The sequence below is a fragment of the Sinocyclocheilus grahami genome, unplaced genomic scaffold, assembly GCF_001515645.1.
Source record: "Sinocyclocheilus grahami isolate Dianchi unplaced genomic scaffold, SAMN03320097.WGS_v1.1 scaffold802.1, whole genome shotgun sequence".
In the NCBI taxonomy this organism is placed as follows: Eukaryota; Metazoa; Chordata; class Actinopteri; order Cypriniformes; family Cyprinidae; genus Sinocyclocheilus; species Sinocyclocheilus grahami.
Window position 1 is genome coordinate 60414 of NW_015505981.1, and position 23216 is coordinate 83629.

General features: G+C 37.2%; 1 protein-coding gene and 1 long non-coding RNA gene across 2 annotated transcripts in view; one reads left to right on the forward strand and one right to left on the reverse strand.

The window, feature by feature from the left end:
* LOC107562007 (integrin alpha-M-like) overlaps window positions 1–23216 on the reverse strand; it is a 32618-nt gene that overhangs the window by 3699 nt on the left and 5703 nt on the right. The window contains exons 2-20 of the mRNA XM_016246566.1: window positions 18474–18605; window positions 16989–17094; window positions 16191–16294; window positions 16026–16096; window positions 9975–10086; window positions 9727–9857; window positions 9483–9631; window positions 9112–9259; window positions 8549–8699; window positions 8295–8368; window positions 5488–5605; window positions 5269–5408; window positions 5013–5159; window positions 4698–4901; window positions 3255–3388; window positions 3030–3166; window positions 2244–2395; window positions 1928–2059; window positions 1450–1523 (exon numbers count right to left, since the gene is read on the reverse strand). Coding sequence (XP_016102052.1) covers window positions 1450–1523; window positions 1928–2059; window positions 2244–2395; window positions 3030–3166; window positions 3255–3388; window positions 4698–4901; window positions 5013–5159; window positions 5269–5408; window positions 5488–5605; window positions 8295–8368; window positions 8549–8699; window positions 9112–9259; window positions 9483–9631; window positions 9727–9857; window positions 9975–10086; window positions 16026–16096; window positions 16191–16294; window positions 16989–17094; window positions 18474–18513 — 2324 coding nt within the window. The 5' untranslated portion in view covers window positions 18514–18605. The remainder of the gene's footprint in view (window positions 1–1449; window positions 1524–1927; window positions 2060–2243; window positions 2396–3029; window positions 3167–3254; window positions 3389–4697; window positions 4902–5012; window positions 5160–5268; window positions 5409–5487; window positions 5606–8294; window positions 8369–8548; window positions 8700–9111; window positions 9260–9482; window positions 9632–9726; window positions 9858–9974; window positions 10087–16025; window positions 16097–16190; window positions 16295–16988; window positions 17095–18473; window positions 18606–23216) is intronic.
* Window positions 39–21265, forward strand: LOC107562008 (uncharacterized). The gene is made up of 3 exons (XR_001605943.1): window positions 39–50; window positions 1839–1840; window positions 21174–21265. It is a non-coding gene; the product is annotated as an uncharacterized lncRNA (long non-coding RNA).

Genomic DNA, 23216 nt, shown 5'->3' on the forward strand with positions numbered 1-23216 from the left:
GGTTGATTCCATAATTTGATATTGTTGTATGGAGCTCCTAAAGGGACATGGTGATTGTAAAAAAAAATTATAATAATAATAAATAATAATAAGAAGAAGAAGATTGAATTTGCATTCTCTTGCAAAACTCTTGTCTTTTGCGAGAAAGTTTGCGCTTGTTTGCAAAATCTTTGTAAAGGAAATAATATGAGGTTGGAAGGAAAATGCTAAATTTCTCGGTGGAATGCAATACTTTTGCAAGAGAACACAAAAGTTTTGTGAGAGAACGCTGTCACGTTCTGTTGTTTGACTTTTAGTTTGTTTCTTGTTTCCTGTTTCCTTGTTCCTATGTTCACTAGCGGTGGGTCATTCATGAACGATCCGTTCATTGCATCTGTCATGTGAAAAAATGAACGAAAGACTCGGAAGGTAAAGTAATTATATATGTTCCCTGTAAATTATATTTGGCTGTATTATAATGATTTCTTCATTCGGAATATGATCAAGATTGCGCAGGTGGATGTGTTTGGGGAATTTGGCTGTTAAAAGTATAACATTTATAACAAGGCTCTTACATGAATGAAATGACTTGAATAAAGATTTGTTCTTTTTGATGAACGAGGCTGAATAAGAAAGTCAGTAAAATGATCACTAATGTTCATTCTTATCATCAGTTGTCGTGGTTATTCATTGTTACTAATTAGAGCGCACCTGTTTTGTATTGAGTTTGTTTCACTCTTTATTTAAGACCTTCAGTTCCCTCAGTTCATTGTCTGGTATTGTTTGTGTATAGCGTTACATTGCTTCGTACCTGTCACGAATCCGGTCCATGAACTTCCAATTTCATTGACTCTCGCACTACACACTGTTGCACATCACCCCGGACTACATTTCCCATCATGCATTGCACTGATTGCACTCAGCACGGATTGCACACAGCTGTTCACACTGATTGCACCCAGCTGTTTCATATCACTCCCTCACTATTTAACACTCATTCTGATCCCTTCCCTCTGCTGAGTATTGTTTCAGCGTTTATCACTCCCCTAGTGATAGCTACACTACAGAGCCCTCAGTCGTTTCCCAGCCTTAGCCTTAGCCTTAGCCGCGTTCTCGGTTTCTGATCTTCGCCTGGTTTCCTGGACTTCTCCCCTAGTCTTGCCCCTTCTGATTCTGTCTGCAGTTCATCGACCCACGCTAGCCCTAGGATTATTCTTGTGTTTTGCCCGCCATATACCTGTCTGCCTCAGTTTGACCCTGCCTGCTTCATGACCATGTCTCTGTCTTCTCCACAATAAAAGCTTTGCGAATGGATCCGCACGTCTCACGCCTCGTCAGCCCCGTAACAGTACCCTGGAATATTGCATTTGGTTTTGTGCAAGTAACGCATAATTAAGGCTATTATTTGCTAATTTATTTTTGTTGTTCTTTAATGGAATACAGAATAACTAAATGTAATTATTTGCTCACCCAGAGAAACTGAAATCCATCCTGAGGTCATCAACACAAATGTCATCATGTCCACAATTTATCTCAAAATCCAGCTGTGGAATAAAGATTTTAAGATATTTAGATACACATGATGAAAATAAAAACATTCTTAAATCATATAAAACTACATCTCCTATTACACTAGATAGTAGATGTTCAGACATTTGTCAAAAAGAGTGTATTAAATTAAAATTATACCATTTGCAATGCAAGAATTCTGTTATCATTACTATTGTTTCATTCCAATTGACTTTCTGTATGACTCTGTATTGACTTTCATTATACGACAAGCATAGACATTTTTCAAAATATCTACTCTTGTGTTCAAAAAAAAAAAGTCATACAGGTGACACAGCAAATAGTGACAGAAGTTCCATTTTTTGGTGAGCTATACCTTTCACATTACATCTGAATTATACATCTGACGATGCTTTGAAATTGTTTTGCCTTCTCTTACATTGTGGTCTGTGGTGGTCTTTATCCCCGGCAGCAGTATTGGCCTTATGTTTTGCAATTTGGCAGATGGTAGACCCTCAAATGTGAATGTTAACTGATTGGACAATGAGTTCAGAGCATCTTCTGAGAAAGCCTGATGGGATACATATAAGATATTCATGTACCATAAAATCATAATTTTCAGATTTGTGTTGGCACATTGTTGCATCTTACTATAAGGTACAGCACTTAACTATTCCCATTTATAATTGTTATTTCATTCAGCCACAATAACAGACTTAGATATTTAAAAGTATGAGAAAATGTTTCAGACTTACGTCTATAAGGAAAGGATGACTTTTGCAAGTTTCTTCATAAAACTTTATCGTCGTATCATTATTGTGGAAGCGGTTTTTGGGTGAGAAATATGCTCGATATTTCTGTCGCTTGGCATCCAGCATTATGGTGTAATTAATATTTGCTGTTAAGCCTAGATAATAAACATAAAACAGTCTCTTTTTTTTTTTAAATCAGCCAAAGTAATACACAGAGGACATTTTATTTACAGACATAAGACTTTGAACATATATATATTATAAAAAATACAGTATCATGTTTGCGATTGGTACTGTATTTGATCACAAATACAGTAAAAATAGTAATACAATTTAAAATGAATTAATTAATTAATTAAATTTATAATTTATTAATTTATTTCCCAAAATAAATAAAGAAATATTGACCCCAAAATTTCACAGCTGTCTCTGATAATTTTATGTGTCTACTTACATGAATTCTCTCTCAGAGTGAATAAAACTTGTGTTTAAAGCTTAAGTCTGTGCCACTAGCTACATCAACATAAGTCTGTTTTCAGACAGGTTTCCTGAGCACGCCCCCTTACTGCCATTGGTTGGTCCAACCGATTGCCCCGCCCCCAAATTCCCGGCACTGGTTGAGCCAATGCTGCTGATTTGGGATTATCATGTAAATATTTTGGTACACCACAGAGACAGTAAACTTATAGTTGTCCCTGCAGTTGAACCTGCCACAGGAGAAGACTATCTGCACATTAAAAACTTTACACACTTTACAACATCAAAGAATATTTCTAATTTTGGACAAACCTCTTATGCTGTGTTTATGTGGACTCATGGTGAAGCAGACTTTCATGGTGTTTTTAAGTGACTGGTCTGTTTCACCGGTTGGTATTTTGGATGGGTTGTAAGTTACTCTAGTTTCCAAATGCATGATGGGTCTGGACCTGAATGATACACATATAACACATATGAATGATCATGACTGAATCTGTATATTTGTATATTTAGAATTCTTTATAAAACAAAACACACCTGAGAAGCAGAACTGCTCCTTTGGACCCAACAGCAATATCAGGAAGGCTGTCTTGAGTCTGGTCTAGAGAGGACTGACTCAACGAAATCCCAAAGAACCGCAAACCTGGTCGCACAGATGATCCAGCAATCCTCTGTCATCACATACAGTGAAGGAAAGCGGGAGAATGAGACACAGAGGATTTCAGGGTGGAGGGACTTCAGGTAAAACAGAAAAACAGTAACAGTTAAAGGGATAGTTCACCCAAAAATGAAAATTTGATGTTTATCTGCTTACCCCCAGGGCATCCAAGATGTAGGTGACTTTGTTTCTTCAGTAGAACACAAACTAAGATTTTGAACTCAAACCGTTGCAGTCTGTCAGTCTTATAATGTAAGTGGATGGGAATCACGGCTTTTGGTAGTCAAAAAAACATACACAAACAAAACCAAATTAAACCCTGCAGCTTGTGACAATACATTGATGTGTAAAGACACAAAACGATCGGTCTGTGCAATAAACTGAACAGTATTTATATAGTTTTTAACCTCTGATTCATTGACACTCCTTATTGAAATTGTAGATAGCGTGTCAATGGTCCATTTGAGCGATAGGTGGCAGTAATGCATTTATAAGTCTGCGATCCGACGTAAAGCAAGAAGAAGAAGAAGACGCGAACGCGCTCAGGACAGTTCGGACATTGCGGTGAAAATCACAGGTAAAAAATGATAGAAATACTGTTCAGTTTCTTGCACAGACCAATCGTTTTGTGTCTTTACACATCAATGTATCGTCACAAGCCGCAGGGTTTAATTTGGTTTTGTTTGTGTGGTTTTTTTTTTACTTTCAAAGCCGTGATTTCCATCCACTTACATTATAAAACTGATAGTCTGCAACAGTTTGAGTTCAAAATCTTAGTTTGTGTTCTACTGAAGAAACAAAGTCACCCACATCTTGGATGCCCTGGGGGTAAGCAGATAAATATCAAATTTAAATTTTTGGGTGAACTATCCCTTTAAGACAGTTTAAATAGGCACTGATCACAAACAGGGTTCAACAGGATTTTTTGTTGGTTTATTTTGACAATAAACACTTGGAATGTTGCTCTGTGGTTATTAATAAAACTATTTCCAATACATTAAGGAAAATTATTTGTTTATTTTTTATTTTATTTTATTTTTTTGTCACAACAACTTGGGTAAAAGGGTTGAGTAATGGTTGTGCTTGATGAATGTAATCAAATCTATAATCAGTGTAAAAAAAATTAAAATTACATTTTTAAAATATTAAAAGTTAAAATATCTAATAGTTCTCACACAAAAAAATAACAAGATTTGTGTCTCTAATGCTTTAAAAGTAAGTAACAGAATGTGTTTTTATCCTATTTGTGCAAAGTTCCAAAAAAACGGGTTTAACTGTTAATTTGTCTCTTTTTTTATTAACTCTTTTCCCATCCATTGTACCTGTGAATATGCAGAATTTATTTGATCTACTCCTCCATTGAAGATGTAGATGCTGCCCTGTCCATCCTCCTCTAAAGGAGCTCCAATCAGCACATCCATGTAACCATCATTATTCAGATCTGCTGGACTGGCCAAAGAAGAACCAAATCGACCCCTCTGACCTGCCATTCCCACCAGCACCATACCCGAAAAAATGAAGTAAGACTATGAAGACAGACCAGAGAGAGAAGTAAACAAACAAGCAAATCAAATATCTAAATTTAAATCAGAACTGATTTTCAAAATTCTGTAAAACATTTAATCCCCATCACTTACCCGACGACTGATGGTGTAAACAAACACTTTGCCCTCCCGGTCAGGCTCCATGTATGTTGGTGCCGATACCAACAGGAGGTCTGTTCTGGAGTCACTGTTTAAATCCACCACACAAACCTCAGCTCCAAAATATGATCCAATCTGAGGCTGAGAAAAGGGAAGCAATATAGTTTAACATACAGTCTATTTTGAGCTTACTTACTTTCACCTGCTGGTGCAATGTGCAAATATTTTCCAGAAATATCAGCTTTATAACCTTAGGGGGATCCAGTTCCTTTAAATTGCTTCGAATATTATCAATTCTTGAAACAGATACTTGTCCCTTATGCTTGTATCTTGGTGCTCCCATGACTGCATACTTTGCTCCGAACATTGTCACTATTGCCAAGGAATAACCTGTAAATAAAACAGACTTTAAAATATTCTGAGGTATTTGACTGATTTTTTTTTTATTTACACAAAGAAGAGATCTTACCTAAATAACTGTCATGCTCACTTCCAGCTTGAAAGACATTTAACTGATCATTCTGTTTGTACAGCTGATATCCACCTTTCCACTGGAAAGCTCCCACTGCAGTCATTAATATATCTGTCTGAGTGCATAATATTATAGGAATATTAAAAATGAATTTCTAGATAAGCTGCCTGTATTAAATATTAACCCTTGGTCATTCAAACAGAATCCTGGTTACCTTGCTTCACACGTTTCAGAATTAATCCTGTGTATTCATAAACTGACATGTCACATTCCTAACCCCCGGGTTAATGTCCTTATTTGCTCATTTGCGGTGTCAGCATCAGTGATTGGATGAATGTGTTTACATGCCGGCACTGGGACATCCTCACATTACCGACTATATTATCAAGTTTTCCAGAATGGACTTTTCATATTATAGAGTAAGAATGAAATGGTCTCTTCTTATTTCAAATTCTTTTTCTGTACCATTTGACATTTTTTCCATTCAAGCACAGAAACAACTATTTATTATACACCGCATGGTCTTTCCGTTACTGTCAAATGCATGTGAATATGAGGCACAAGAGTGGGTGTTTGTTGCTAAGCATCTAGCCGTAACATCGCATTGATGAAACCCCAAAATACTGACCAAGCAAATAAATGTAATACACAAGAGGGTAAAAACGAGAAACTATTTCCATGTTTTCCCCCATGAAAATACATTTTATTATCTACGGAAAACACGTTTTCTTTCTCCTACTCTCTTTCAAACAAATGCCCAAAAATTATTATATCACATTAAGAGGTAAACGTAAATTGTTGTTTAAATAAAATACTAACAATAAATGTAAAATTAATGTAACCTAATATTACTATGTTATAGTGGGGAAAAGACATGAATAACACGCAAATGCTTGAATTAAACAGAACAGTACAGACAGCAATTCAACAGCTCCCAATTTATGTAATACACTGTAAAAAAAAATATATATTTTTTTTCAAACTTGTAAATAAAATAAATATTATTGGAGTATGTTTTACAAGAAAACATTCCTGGAGCAGGAAGACCATTCCCTGGAGGATCACAGCAGAGACTTTTTGAATTTGGCGTGCCTGACTCATTATCTGGACCAAGGCACACCTCCCAGGGAATGGTCCCTGGGAGAATTTCGACGCTTTTGTGGACTGGGTGCTGGTGAACAATAAATCGGCTTTCCCCATCGGCCTCGCACAGGAGGACTTCACCAGCCACTCTCCAAATCCAGAGACCAGTCTGCCACCACCCACGAGCGACACAACAGAGATTTTACTTGAGCCCGCCACAGACAGAGAGCCTGAGCCTGCCGCAATGCACGAGCCAGTGCAAGAGGAAAAGACTGAGCCGACCATTGCCCCGGAGCCTGAGCCTTACGAAGAATCTGACCAGGTGTGCGAGCCGGCAACATCATGGATTGTTGAGGGAGTATTAGTGGAGATCAAAGGCTTAGAGGAAAGCCCCGCCCACAACCCCATTGCTGTAAATGCAGTGGATATGGCCTCTGGAAGCTATTTGAAGGAACTTATGGGCATTTTGATGAGGATTTAATTGACTGGTTGGGAAGGTAATACCCAATGTTCTCCGAAACACCTTCGTCTCAGCTGGTTCCATCCAGCTCTCCTAAATCTCCTACGTCTCCTGAGTCTCTGCTGGTTCCACCCAGCTCATGTTCTCCTGTGTTCCCTCCCAGCCTCCCTCTCCCGCCTCCTCTTCTAGAACCAGCCAGTTCCTCAGCCATGCCTTCGCTGTTTCCTGTCAGTCCCTCAGCTCATCCTCATTCCGCTCCATCCTGTCGTTCGGATCCGCCTCAGGCATTCCAGTCTCCAGCTCTGCCTAGGCGTGAGAATCCCCTTTCCAGCCTTTTAGTCCCGAACTCCTCCTCGGCCCTCCAACCCATTGGCTCTGCCTTGGCTCCTTGCTCCCTAGTCTCCACCATGGCCCATGATCCCACTGGCTCCACTGGGCTCCCTCATCCATCCGGCTCTGCCTTGGTCAGTCATCGACCCTCCTTTGCCACGGGATTCCATTCCTCCGGCTTCGCCTCGTCTCTCCATCCCTCAGGCTCTGTCTGGCTCCTACTTCCCTCCGGCTCCACCTTTGTCCTCAGTCACTCTGGCCGTGGTTTTCTGGGTTCCCACCTCCACCTCAGTTGCACGATCCATCAGCTCCACCTTGGCCCTCCAGACCTCTGGTGTCACCCTGGCTCTTCGTCTACTCGGCTCCACCTGGGTCTCCACCTTCAGCGGCTCCATCTCCATCGCTCATCCCCAGGGTGTCGTCTGCCAATTCAACACCTCCCTCGTCCTGACTGGTCTCTGGACCAACATCGGGCTCCTCCTGCTCCTTGCTCCTCCCTGGCTCCTCCCACCATCTTCTCCTCCCTGGCCCCTAGAACTGTCACTCCTTCTTTTTTCCTACCCTTCATCTAAACCTTGTCAACCTCTTGAGCCCCCACCTTCCCTCCACAGTTGGACTGCTCCGGGGTGGGGAGTACTGTAACATGTATATTCTGTTCTGTTTTGGTTTAGTTTCTCTGTGTTCCCGTTTGCCTGAGTTTCCTCGTTTGTTTCTCCTCACCTGTTTCTGTTTTTACTGATTACTCCATGTATTTAAGCCCTTAGTTTCCCCCTAGTTCTTTGTCTGGTATTATGTTTGTATTGATGTTGATTTTTCCCCTGTGTTTTCTCCCTGGATTTATTAAAGTACTCTTTGGATTATATTCCTTCGTTGTGCACTGTATATTACTCCAGCATCGCATAACAGGTGTCAGATAAGTTAATATAATTACAGTTGATGTTAATGCTGCACTAAACCCATCCTGTGAAAACTCCATTCGAGATGAATCACCAGAGGTCTGGGTTCCTAGCAAATAAAAGAAGCAACATCACAGTTAACTTGTTGTTGATTATTATTATTATTATTATTATTATTATTATAAATCAACCCAATGCACAAGGTACCTGTACTCACATAACAGCTGATAACTGTAAAATGTAAACATTCTGCCAGTCATTCATTCTTTGATTTCCTCTGCAAACATACCTTCAATGGCAATAATGTTCTCTTTGAGTTGTTCACGGATACTTTCCAGCGCGTCAAAGTCAGTTACTTTGAACACATGCTTATTGGTGGGTAAAGATGCTATAATTGCCAGCTCCCTTGTGGCTTTGTCAATATCAAAAGCATTGCCAACCTAGGAAAAATGTAGGCATAACGCACCTCAAATATAATGTTTATAACTTCTGGCATAATTTATTCAAGCTCATGTCATTCCAAACATATATGTTTTATTGTTCTAAGACAAAATAAGATATTTGATATTTTGAAGAATGTTTCAACTGTTTTTGTCCATAAAATAAAAAGTCAGTTGGGTCCAAAACAACACTTGGGCCCCAGTGACTTTTATTGTATGGACAAAAAATAAAAATAAAAATTCTTCAGAAGAAAGTTAGTTGTACACGTTTGGAATGACATAGGAGGTGAGCAAATGATGACAGAATTTCCATTTTACATGCATTTAATTTACACAGTGAACAAAATCACTTTGAAAACTTAAAATCTTTTGCAAGACAAACACATTAGGAAGGGCTACATATTGATCTTACCCCAATAGCATATCGTGTTATACTTTTTGCGTGTGCTTGTTGAACAGCTTCAGCCAAAAAATAATCAGTTGATTCACCATCTGTGATAACAACCAGAATTTTACTGGCTGATGGTCTTGCACCTGCTTCACTTACAAATAGCTCCTTCCTGTTTATAGAAAATAGTTCAGAATATTTAATCAATAAATAGTTTAATGATACATTTCTTAAGTTCACATATCACAGTTGTCTTAGTTTCACTTTTTCTTTTTTTTAAGTGTTTTAAAATTAGGATGTAATTTTTTTTCTGTGCTCAGTCTCATCAGATTTTCTGTCAGAATTATCTCATGGTTAAATAGAATTTTAATGAAATATCAGCAAGCATGTCTTACACAAGTTGTTCTATAGCTTTTGCGGTGTTAGTCCATCCCTTATCTTGAGATATCTTATTCACTGCATCTTCCCACGACTTGGCATTTTTGAAACTTTGTTTAAACTTGTAATGAATGTTACAATTTGTAGAAAACTGTGCAATGGCAAACTGTAAGACAGATAGATTTAGTTACTGATGCTATGAAAATTGGGGGGGAAAATTATACATAATCTAGAACATAATAAATGCATTGATTATCCTACCTGTGTATCATGGTCTAAAAAACTTTTGATCATTTCTATAACAAAAGCCTTCATCTTATTAAAATCTGCATAATTTACACTTCCAGATCCATCCATTAAAAAAGCAATGTCAATTTGTGATTTTGGGCATTCTGAGGTTAGAGAAACAAAGAATTGCATCATGTTTTCATCAATCTGAAGCTGCTCAGCAGCGATAATTGTGTCATATACAGTATGAAGACAGATTTGTTACAACCCCATTCAAATACCTCTCAGAGTCCTTGGCACAGATCTGCTCACAACATTATCTGAACTGATTTTAAAGCACATGCCGTTGTAAGTTGTTACGTCACAGTTCTTAGGTATGGTTGGACCACAAACCTGAGAGAAATTAAGATGTTATTTTCAACATGACAAACTCTAATCTGGACACTAATGTAAAATTGGAGGTGCAAAATTTCATCATTTTGTCCATCTTTATGTTTGTCTGCAAGTTGCAGATTTATATCTAACAATGATTCAGATAATACAAATACTAACCAAAACCATGCTGATGTCCATACTTTTTTACATTAATACATGCACCAAATCTAGCATTTTTCTTTCAAGTTTTTGGATTACAAATGTTAGCATTTTTTTAGGCTATCATAAAAGAATTTGTCTTAGTAATGTATAAAAATGGCACTAATATTTTATGTTCTCACATTGACAGGGATTGTTTAACATACAACCCCAATTCCAAGTTGGGACGTTTTGCAAAATGCCATAAAATCAAGAATATGTGATTTGTTCAGTCACTTTAACCTTTATGTAATTGAAAAAAATACATAAAAATATTTCCAATGATTTCACTGGCCAGCTTAATTGTATTTTGTAAAAATGAAAATGAATTTTGATAGCTGCAACACACTCCAAAAAAGTTGGGACAGAGCCATGTTTACCATCTTCATATCATCTTTCCTTTTAATTAATGTTTAATCGTTTGGGAATTAAGAATGCAAATTATTAGTTTTGCAAGCAAAATTTTTACCCAATGTAAATGTAAATGTTTATAAAGGCATTCATAAATGTTTAGTAACCAGTGTTGGGAAGGTTACTTTGGAAATGTAATAGGTTAGCCTACAGATTATAAGTTATACCCTATTTAAAATGCAATAAGTAGAGGTGTGACGATATTCAAACCGAACCGAAAAAAATGCAATTCACCACCCACGATACGGGTCTCGTCACGCTTGTCATGTGACACACATCAGCCACAATAGCGCTGTATAACTGATGTAGACTTGTTTTATTTATATTTTCCTTTTTATTTAAAATATTTAGATGTATTTTTTTCTTTTCTTTTCTTTCCTTTACTTACTGTTAAATTTAAGTTCCAGCTATAATATTTCAATTTGAATACAGTTCATATAATGTGTTATTTGCAAGGTATATACCCATAAATATTTTGAGATCATGCACTCCAGACAAATTTCTTTTCAGGTAAAGTGGGCCAGCTGGTCTGTTAAAGTGGGCCATCCCTTATATTTATCAAAACTTATTCTGCATCTTAATTAAAAACGCATTTTCTCAATATGCGTTCTTGTCTGTACTTGTGTTCTTGTGGACTTGTGAAACGTCATCAGTCGTCGCCCAAGTACTGTTCCAATTCAAAGTTCACATCTAGCCAAGTACAGTTCAAATCCCCGGATGTGTTCTTGCTCCGCCCCTTTTATCAAGGATGCATCCAGAGGTGACTTGTGCGAACTTGAGGCAGCCAGGTATCCCAGAATGCATTTCGCACCAATCAGCCAGCGTTAATGGCGGAGGGGAAAACCCACATAATTTTCAAAATATTACTGTTATTGTGTCATGAAATGCAGTTCTAAGAGTATTTCAGGCGAGAATGTGGTTGTTTAAAACTCAAATCTGCGGTTTATTTATAAAGATAGTGCCTATTTGAAAATTTGCTTCGCCGATTTCGGAGACGTGAGATCCACGCGATTAGCGGGCGCTCAGTTCTCATGTTTCCCGACGAGAGCAGCCTAACCTCGGCTAGCCCTTCTGACATTTGCCGCTGGTTCTGATGTCTCTGTGGTAGTTAAACATGAGGTAAAATTCGTTTTAGGTTGCCTATATCTAACAGGTAATCTTTGGTCTCATCAATCTATTATTTCTTGCAGGTCATATTGTTTTGGCTGAGCACGAAGTTATGTTTCATAAATTATTTATTTAATAATCGTAATACAGCGCTAACTTTGTTGCATACATTTGACTGAATTGTTTGCTTTTGTCTTTAATTCCCATTACAAAAGTTTCTTATACTTTATACTTATAATTTTATAATGGCTATTATTGTTCATTAAAACTGACGTTTAACAAAAAAGGTAGAGTTGTGCTTGTCATTTCATTTTATGAAAACAACTTGTTATATAAGCTAGCAACATGCTAGTAAATGTGCTAATCATGTTAAAAAATATGCTAACACCATGCTAGGTGTCATGCTAATCATGCTAGAAACATGCTAGCAACTTGATAAACATTCTAACAAAATGTTAGCAACTTGTTAGAAACATGTTAGCATCATGCTAGTAACATGCTAATCATGTTAGAATAATGTTAACAACAAGTTATTAACTTGCTAATCATGTTAACAACGTGCTAGTAACTTGCTAATCATGCTAGAATCATGTTAACAACATGCTAGTAACTTGCTAATCATGCTAGAAACAAGCTAGCAACTTGTTAAACATGCTAGAAACATGCTAGCATCATACTAGTAAAATGCTAATCATGCTAAAATCATGCTAACAACATGCTAGTAACTTGCTAATCATGTTGATAACATGCTAGTAATTTGCTAATCATAACAGCATGCTAGTAACATGCTAATCATGCTAGAAACATGCTAGTAACTTGTTAATCTTGGTAACAAAATTTTAACACCAATGCTAGTAACATGCTAATCATGTTAACAACATGCTATTGACATGCTTATCATGTTATAATCATGCTAGCGACATGTTATTAACTTTGCTAATCATGTTAACAACATGCTAGTAACTTGCTAATCATACTAACAACATGCTAGTAACATGCTAATCATGCTAGAAACATGTTAACAACTTATTAAACAAATGCTAGAATCATGCAACAATCATGCTAACAACATGCTAGTAACTTGCTAATCATGTTAGAATCATGCAAGCAACTTGTTAAACATGCTTGAAACATGCTAATCATGATAATAACATGCTAATCATACTAAAATCATGCTAGCAACAAATGCTAGTAACTTGCTAATCATGTTAACATGCTAGTAAACTTTGCTAATAATGCTAATAACATGCTAGTAACATGCTAATCATGATAGAAACATGCTAGTAACTTGTTAATCATAGTAACAAAATGTTAACACCATGTTAATAAAATGCTAATCATGTTAACAACACGCTAGTAACATGCTAATCATGTTAGAATCATGTTAGCAAAAACATGTTATAAACTTGCCAATCATGTTAACAACATGCTAGTAACTTGCTAATCATGCTAACAACATGCTAGTAACTTGCTAATCATGCTAGAAACATGCTAATCGTGCTAGAATCATATTAGCAACATGCTATTATCTTGCTAATCATGTTAACAAAATGCCAGTAACTTGCTAATCATGATAACAACGTGCTAGTAACTTGCTAATCATGCTAGAATCATGCAAGCAACTTGTTAAACATGCTTGAAAAATGTTAGCATCATGCTAGTGCTAATAATGCTAGTAACATGCTAATCATACTAAAATCATGCTAACAACATGCTAGTAACTTGCTAATCATGTTAACAAAATGCTAGTAACTTGGTAATCATGTTAACAACATGCTAGTAACATGTTAATAATTCTAGAAAATGCTAGTAACTTGATAATCATGGTAACAAAATGTTAACACCATGCTAGTAACATGCTAATCACGCTAGAATCATGCTAGCAACATGTTAGTAACTTCATGCTATAAACATGCTAGTAACATGCTAATCATGCTAACAACATGCTAGTAGCATAATAATTGTGCTAGCAACATGCTAATCATGCTAGAAACATGCATGCTAGTAACCTGCTAATCATGCTAAAAACATTTTAACAACATGCTAGTCATGGAAACATAGAAACAGCAACTACCACAGGTACCGTAGCAATATGTTTTATACCTTTTATATCTGTTTTTCTGATAGACTGTATTGCCTCGAAAACATTCAAACTTTAAACTTTAAAACTATTTTAACTTTCAAACTACTTCAAACTGAAAACGTTCAGACGGCAAGCTTTTAAAACTTTTTCAAAATTTATAGCTAGGCTTTTTCAAGCCAACTTAAAGTTTGTCTACAAACTTTTCAATCTAGTTAACACATATTATCAAACACACAAATAACCTACTTCATTGCTGAGGTCACAGGTTAATCACGGTCATTAAAAAGGTCATAAGGTTAACCCCTAAGGGGGCGGGTCAAATGTCAAAGTCATCAATCAAAAATAATGACATAACGTGGATCGTAATAACTACTCATATTTAACCACAAATTTAACAAAACCAAAAATATGAGTAAAATAAATCAAATCTCATCTTAATACATGTGTGAAATTCCAAACAACTGATAGAACATGTTATGTTGACATTAAGTTTTATGAAATCCGAAAATCAGAAATTAAGAAATCAGAATATTGATAAAACTCTAGAATATATTAAATATGTGACTATAACACAAGCAACAACAAATAGGTTAAAAAAATAAGAACATTTAAAATCGTAAAACATAAAAAGGTTTGTGTGTATATATATATATATATATATATATATATATATGCTCTCTAAACATGTTAAATTGTGTCCATATTTTAAAATGTATGCATGTACTGTAATACATGTATAGTAATTTATACATGTCAACTATAAAATAACCAGTGAATATCAATTTATTTAATGAATTTGGGTATGATTACTGAAGGTTAAAGGTCGGACCACTTTAGACCAGCAATATTTAAACACCTTACAAGAAAACTAGCAATGTTATTCTTTCCATTTTATTCCCTGTTTACTGTAGTAACAAACAAAGCAGGAACTATCCCAAAAAAATATTTGTTTTCATTTAGTGGGCAACCTTATAATTTAGAAATGAAAATCTTGTCAAAGAGTTTTCTACCATTCATCATAAGGCAGTCCTCCTTTAAAGTGTGGCCACACCCACCAGTGTCATAATGCATCTACCAAAACTATTTTATCATTTAGAGAAATAGTGTCCCTTTAATTAAGAACCATTATTATGCTCTAAAAAAGTGTAAACCCATTGAGCACAATACAATCAAGCTTAAAGCCCACTTCACCTGAATTCACCTACCAGATATGGATGTCATGCCATAAAATATTTTTAATACAACTGCCTTTGTATTTAACGTGAATTTAATAAATACATTGTAAGTTATTAATTATAACACTTTCATTGTACAGAAAGAGCAAAGAACATTTACATTATCAAAGAAAAATTTCACTGACTTCAGTCTAGCCAGAGTTCAAGCACTCTCAAAAACTCCCGTTATAATCACTGAAGCTGTTTACACTGTGAAATTAATCTCTTGCTTACATTCGTACGCATGTCTGCACTTGTTGTTTCTGAAGAGAGCAGAATTCAGTCAGCGAGCGCGGGCAGTGAACAAAACACCGGTATTTCAGTGATGACTCATCTGAACGCCTCTAATTGGTCATTGCATTCATAAGCTCAAAAGAATCGTGTGTGATTGGTTATAATGTGCAGTGCTGTAAAAACGCGTCTGTCTCTGGCTCAGCCCCAGCCAAAGCGCGAATGCAGATTTTAATTTAGCAGCTGCTGATGTGCCCCACTGAACATTCTAAACACACCGGTGTGATCGTGTCAGATATAAAAGAAATATTATTTGACTATTTTTTGTCTTTTTTTCTGCATCATGAATGATCTGTAGATTGTACACACAAAAAAATCTTGTGTATTTTTGCGTATTTCCCGTTCATTTCCAATGGCGGTCATTTTTGACCGCGAACAACACAAGTGTGACACATAGTGACTGCCATAAAAGTCATAGAGTTTCGTACCATTCCGATGAAGTAGTGATTTTTAAAATTTCGAAACATTTTTTTTTTCCGTTCTAAAATGACCGAACAATACCAGAGGGTTAAGTCGGTCAGTAAAACATTGGAAAACTTTTCTTTGTACTTCTGTCAATCAAATAAACAAATTAACATATAACATATTTTTGATGTTATTGCATTTTACAAAATGCCCCAACTTTTCTGGAATTAGGGTTGTATGAAACTTACCACTGCTCTTGAAGACTGCGGATCTAGAGACATTGAAAGTCCAAGGGACATGTTGATAGCTTCAGCTGGGACTTTGTTGAATAAAAAGAGTAAATATTTATTATCATAAATAATAAAACTAATATCCTATTTTACATGAAAGCATCATACAAAAAAACTAAGTACCAGTAATGGCCAGTGGCACGCAGTTTCCGCTGATGACAGAACAGTCATAAATTTGTCCTCTTTGAGTTTGACTGTGTTGTATTAAAGGATCGCTCACAAGCAGACTATGGAAGAAGACAGAAAGAATATGAGAACATGTTTAAAAAGAGAGATAAATCTGTGGCGTTCTTGGCTGGGTATGTGGTTTGAGTATGATGCAAAAAATGAAAGACAAAAAAGTGTGGACATCAGCATGATTTTGGATAGTGTTGAAAAATATTTTTCGGTTACTGAAAATCACAGAAAGGGGAAATTAAAACTACTGGAAAAGGCGGAATTCAAAACGTTTGCTTTCTGATTAAACAGTAATAATGTTCAAAGAATATTTTTTAACTGGACCAGAACAGTCGCAGTGGCTCTGTTTTCTTATGTTAATTTAGTAATTGACAAATGAAAATGTCTTGCTTTACCTACATTACAGTGACAACAGTAGCTTGTAAAGTAGAGATGTAATTGCTTTGCAGTACCTTCTGACTAAACATGAAAAACAGAAACACAATTGCACAACTCAGATGTATAAAGTTTAGCTTAGAAATTCAAATGAAGGCCTTCTGTTATATACGTTATCTGAGTTTGTCATCTTAAATGATTTTACTTGAGTAATTCATTAATTTGTCATTAGGGCTTTTTATATTACTGGCTTTAATATCCACATCAGTCTTGGATTCAAATATTCTGTAGCTCTTAAAGTCAGCCGTGCATTTATTTTCAGCAGTCCAGCTATTTTGAGTGATCTGTGGTAAAGTTGAGTGAGCTCACCTTGCACCTTTCTGTATCACTTTATAGCCAAAGCCAGTGTTTTCATTGTTTGTGAAGGTCTTCCATGTCACAGGATCAATGTTGAACGCCGTTAATGAATGGCATACTATCATGTAAAAGAAAGTAAAATGACAAGTCTTTAAATGAATTTTGAAACTAAGTACCTGATTAGACATGCTGTCTAATCAGCATCTTGATATGCCACACCTGTGAGGTGTATGGATTATCTCGGGAAAGGAGAAGTGCTCACTAACACAGATTTAGACAGATTTGTGAACAATATTTGAGAGAAATATGCCTTTTGTGTACATCGAAAAAGTCACCCTATGGCCTCGTTTCACAAGACATGGCTTCGGTTAAGCCAAGATTAAGCCATAGTTGAATTAGGACATTTAAGTATCTTTTATGAACATGCCTAAGAAAAAAAATACTGATGTGCATGTAGAGACAAAATAATGGCACTGACATATTTTTAAGATATGTAAGTGCAAGTTTCTTTCTGGGACTAGACTTAAGCCTAGTCTATGAAATGGGTGTATATCTATGAATAAATTGTCTTAGTAAGATTATATTTAAATGCTTATTTTCATGATCAAAGCTCTGTCGTTTTAAAAAATATAATGCAATGCAATGCAATGAGAATTGAGAGATGAACAAATAAACATTCTTAAAAGCCTGATGATCAGATTTGATACTCAAGTTTTAATGTTATTAATCTAAATGATGTATTGTATGGATAAGCAAGTAAACCTATAAGTTGTTTCAGTCCAGTAAATGTTCATCTTGAAACATTACTAACAAAATAAAAGTTATTCATATGTTTACAATTATAATAAAATACCTTTTACTTGCTAAAAAAATATAAAACTATCAAAAGACGACTGAATGTAGTAGCTTGCATGCAGAAGTCCTGGCCAAATGGTTAGAGAGTCAGACTTGTAACCTGGAGGTTGTGGGTTCGAGTCTCAGGTCTGATTGTCGGTGAGGGAGAGTGAATAACCAGTGCTTTCTTCCACCTTTAATACCATGACTGAGGTGAGACCCTTGAGCAAGGTGCCAAGCCCCATCTGATCCCCAGGTGCTGCAGCAATATGGCTGCCCACTGCTCTGTGTGTGTGTGTGTGCACTTGGGTGGGTTAAATGTAATTCAGAGTATGGGTCACCATACTTGGCCACACTTCAACAGATGTTATTTTTTATTATTATTTGCGTATCAAATATAATACAGTGGACTTGACAGCAACGCATATCCAACAGATTAGACAAAATAACTACACACTGAAATTTTCTTGTAATAATGCTTTTTTAACATTATCAAGCTATTAAAATTCATCAAGCAAAATATCACAGAATCCACAATCTGTTCATTTTACAGCAAGTATACAAGTGAAGAAAATACTTTTTGTTTCTGATTACTATCTTTATGGCATTAGGTCATTTCATAGCTTATGCCACATATTTAATTACACATAAAATTGAACTTACCATAAAACAAACACAAAGGCAACCAGAAATTCCGGTCCATTTCTTCATCAAGGTACAAACAGAGGTGGAGGGTGAACAAAAGAGACTGATACTCGTTGAGTCGCAAGTCTGAGTGAAGAAACTTCGGTGGTACTGAGAGAAAAATCGAATGGAAATAGAGTGACACATGTGACTAAAGAGGAACTACCACAGAGGAAACAAGAGGTATCAACAAAACCTATTTTTCCTCAGTCTTTCACCTCGCTCCCTCTCTTGGTCTTTTTTAAACAATTACTGTGACTAAAAATAAATGAGAAATAACTTTCAGCATTTCAGAAGTAATATTTTGAAATCAAAACCAACAGCAATGATTCTGATATAAAAGTAGGTGAAACGGAAATGCCAAAATGTGAATGTAATAGTAAGTAAACATTAACTAAAAAGCTGAGTTGTTTAAAAGAGTTTTTAAATGTATCATAACCTACAATTGTTATATATTGTTTTGTCATAACCGCTGCTCCAGTCCCTGACTATCGGGTTGAAATGCTTGGTTTTGGTGCTACGCTGCAAAACAAAAAGGTAGGATTTACTTGGTAGGAAACAATTTCTGCAAATTCTGCATTTAATTAAATGTGAAACTTTGAAGTAGAAAAATTAAAATTATATTTTCTGTAAAATATTCTCCAATAATCTTTATTTACAACTTAGAGGGGAAAAGTCATTTTTACAGCGTATTACCAAGATTGATGTAATACCAAGATGATTTTGCAAAGAGAAAAGGCCTCTGACTCAAAGAGAAATGTTTTGAAAACCCCATAGCAATAAGTAATAAGTAACTAATAATAGCAACCAGTCAAGACTGTATGGCAAGCCATTTTAACATTTAATATATAAAACAAAGTATCTATTTTCATTCTTCTAGTACCTATTTTTTAATCTATTCCATTAGGGACTAGTACTTATTTGTTGGCTAACTAGTGCTTATTCTTTAGGTACTAGCATCTTTATAAATATACTAGCATTTATTTATTAGATACTATAGTTTGCCATTCACTTCTATGTGGATATATCATTCAAATATCAACTGTTCAGTTCTGACTACTATGTATTCCAATTGTGTCCAATTGTGTATATATATACACACACACACACACACATAGTATTAAATAAGCACTAGAATCTATTTATTAGGTACTAGTAATAAATAAGAACAACTATTGTCACGACTGCTGCTACTGTGTTGGAGCGAGGAACGAGGAGCACGCAGGGGAATTACAATCAGAACAGTCTTTAATCATCCACAGGAACACACACGTAGCATGGGGATAGACATTTAACACCGGACAAAGGAACCAAGGCACAGAACATTCTTTAAATACATGACTAACGAGGGACTAAGCGAGAAACAGGGTCATGGGGAGCACATAGGGAGCAAAACACAAGACAGGAACACAGGGGCAGTCCAAAGATGAGACATTACTTCCCCCTCCCGGACGGCACATCCACGCGCCACATAACTTCCAACGGGGAGGGGGGGCGGGCGCTCTGGAGGCCTCTATGGAAAGGCTTGCATGGGACAGAAGGCCTCCTGGGTGGTACCCGTTCCGGGACCCATGGCGGATCAGGCTGTCCAGGGAGCCATGGCGAAGCAGGGAGCTCAGGGGCCCATGGCGGAGCAGACAGACTAGGGAGCCATGGCGGAGCAGGCAGATTAGGGAGCCATGGCGGAGCAGGAAGACTAGGAAGCCATGGCAGAGCAGGCAGCTCGGGAAGCCATGGCAGAGCTGACAGTTCAGGGGGCCATGGCGGAACGGCCTCCGTGGCCTTGTCCTCGGCACTCTGCCCGGCCTCTACAGCCAGAGCCCTATAGCCCCCCAAAAAAATTCCTTGGGGAAGATTTTGGGTTCTGAGGCCCGATGTGGGAACAGCGATCCTCCCTGGGCTTGACACGGGAACTGTGGCCCTCCCTGGGCCAGACGTGGGAACAGCGAACCTCTCTGGGCCGGACGTGGGGACTGGAGCCCTCTCTGGGCTTACCTTGGTAGCAAGAGCCCTCTCTGGGCTGTGCGTAGGAACAGGAGCCCTCTCTGGGCTTAACTTAGGAACAGAGTCTTTCTCTGGGCTTGACTTGGGAACTGGAGCCCACACTGGAGCAAGCTCAGGGGCTGGAGCCGACACTGGAGCAGACTCAGGGGCTGGAGTTGACACTGGAGCGGACTCAGGGGCTGGAACCGACACAGGAGTGGACTCAGGGGTTGGAGCCCACAGTCTCTTCCTCCGCATTCTCCTTTTTTGAGCAGAGGTGAATGAGACTGCTGCTGTCAGCTGAGGGCTTGGTAGTGAATCGGCCAGCAGGCCTGACAATGGAGCGGCTAGCAGACTTGACAATGGAGCGGCCGGTGTACGTGACAATGGAACGGAACAATGGAACAATGGAACAATCCAGAAAAGAGAATTCAGCGTGGCATCATCCAACGCTGTCATAGCTGCGAGCCTGCAGAATTCCCGGGCAAATTTTACAAAAGGGAGATCCCTATGGGCTAGGGCGACGAATTTTGCTGTGGTTTACATAATTGCGGGAGGTACTAGTAATAAATAAGAACAACTATTGTCACGACTGCTGCTACTGTGTTGGAGCGAGGAACGAGGAGCACGCAGGGGAATTACAATCAGAACAGTCTTTAATCATCCACAGGAACACACACGTAGCATAGGGGATAGACCAGTAGCGGTTTTTGGCACGAGCGAACCGGGCAGCCGCCCGGGGCGGCATTTTTTCATGATACATGGGGGGCGGCACGAGCAGTTAAAAATAAATAAAAATCCTCTTCACCGCCGCCGTGAAGCGGTTTTCTATTATCTATCATTTCACTGTGTGGGGAATTGGGGAATTGGCAAATTGGCACCCCTGCTTGCTGAGAAGGTGCCGTGCACAGAAGCTGTGTGAGAAGGGGAAAGGGGAGCGACGCGGGGGACAGTTCACCTCTGGGTCTCTCCCAAATGGAACGGACAGGGGGGGTGAATGGGGGATCCACTGTATAGAGCAATACTCTAATGGAATTAGTGGGCTAAAGTCAGTCACATTCAGGACTTAAATCATGTTTATCAGGCATTTTGGGAGACACAACAAGTGAATATGAAAATTAATTATACATCAATATTCCTATGAAATATTAGATATTATTATTAAAATGTTGCAAATTATTACACTTCTTTTTTCATTAAATGTTGCTCCAAGAACACATTAATATGCAAATTAGATACAGTGTATAGATACATTGCATTGAATGGGAATATTAATTTATGGCCATTTTACCCACATATTGCATAAAGTAAAATGGTGTATCAATTCATTCCATTATATCTTTCATAACATAGTTGAGAATCATCTTTATACAAATTTTGGTTAAAAAAAATCCTGAAACCCAAAAAGTTATTGGTGATTGAAAAAAATCCCATTGTTTTTGCCTACACATAATTTCATGTAATTTTATTTTTTAAACAACTGAGTCCTAGTGTCCACTACAGAGGCCATAGCATAACATATGAATAAAATATAATTTTTCAAAAATGTTTTTTTTACCATTTGTTTCTTATGCTCTAAACCAGTGTTTCTCAACCAGGGGTCCATGGACCCCTAGTGGTCCTTGACATAAGGCCAGGGGGTCCGTATAAAGTATGAATTTTTGTATAAATTTTGTATATTTTGACATGATATGTTCCCATGAATGAAAAATCCAATATAGCTGATGATATGGCCAAATACTGGACAAGTCAGCTAACTTGAATTATACTTGACTGCATTTGGTCCTCACAGACACAAATGATACGAGTCAATTTTGTTCTGGGGGTCCTTGAGGATGGTTCTGAATTGGACTGGGGTCTGGTACGTCAAAAGGTTGAGATTCACTGCTCTAAACAATGTGATGACATGGAAAAAAACTAGGCACTAGGTACCACACTGCACTTTAAGGGACACTCTGATTTGGACAGTAGAGAGCTTGTGCAGGAAATTAAGAACTTCCCTGACCTGCCATCAAAGACCATGAGCCTCCTTGAGCTTATCACTTTTATGCATGAATCTACCCCAACTTTTGGACTGTTCTCAGGATTGCACTTACTCTGTCAGTCACTGTGGCTCAAGAAGAGAGGAGCTTTTCAAAACTAAAGTTGATCAAGTCGTACCTGAGGTCAACCACGTCCCAGGAACGGCTCACTGGCCTTGCCGTCATCAGTATCAATCACTCAATAGGGGAGCAGATTTCATACGATGACATCATTGATGATTTTGCATCAAGGAAGGCCAGAAAGGTCAGGTTTTAATTTGTGTTTTCTGTTCTTAGTGCAATAGTGTAATAATTAGATTCTCTTTAGTGTGTTTTCACATTTGTGTGATGGAGTTGTGCTATTTAGAATATTTATTCTATATTTTATTTGTATATTATTCTTAATATTTACTTGTATATACTTGTTACATTTTTTATATATCTGATTGTATATATTTTTGGCACATTTATGTATATAGTGTATATTTATTTAAGTTCTGATAACTTATACTGTCATATTTTGTGCAGAATTGTGTTCATTGTCTTTTGGCAATGTTGGAGGTGGAGATTGTGCACCTTAAAAAGTGTGTTTCCTGTTGTAATTGCAATAGTTAAATAACTGGATTCTCTTAAGTGTGTTTTTCAAATGTTCTAATCAAGGATTTGTGCAATTGAGAAATATAATTTTCTCTTTCACTTATGTTGTTATAATAAAATA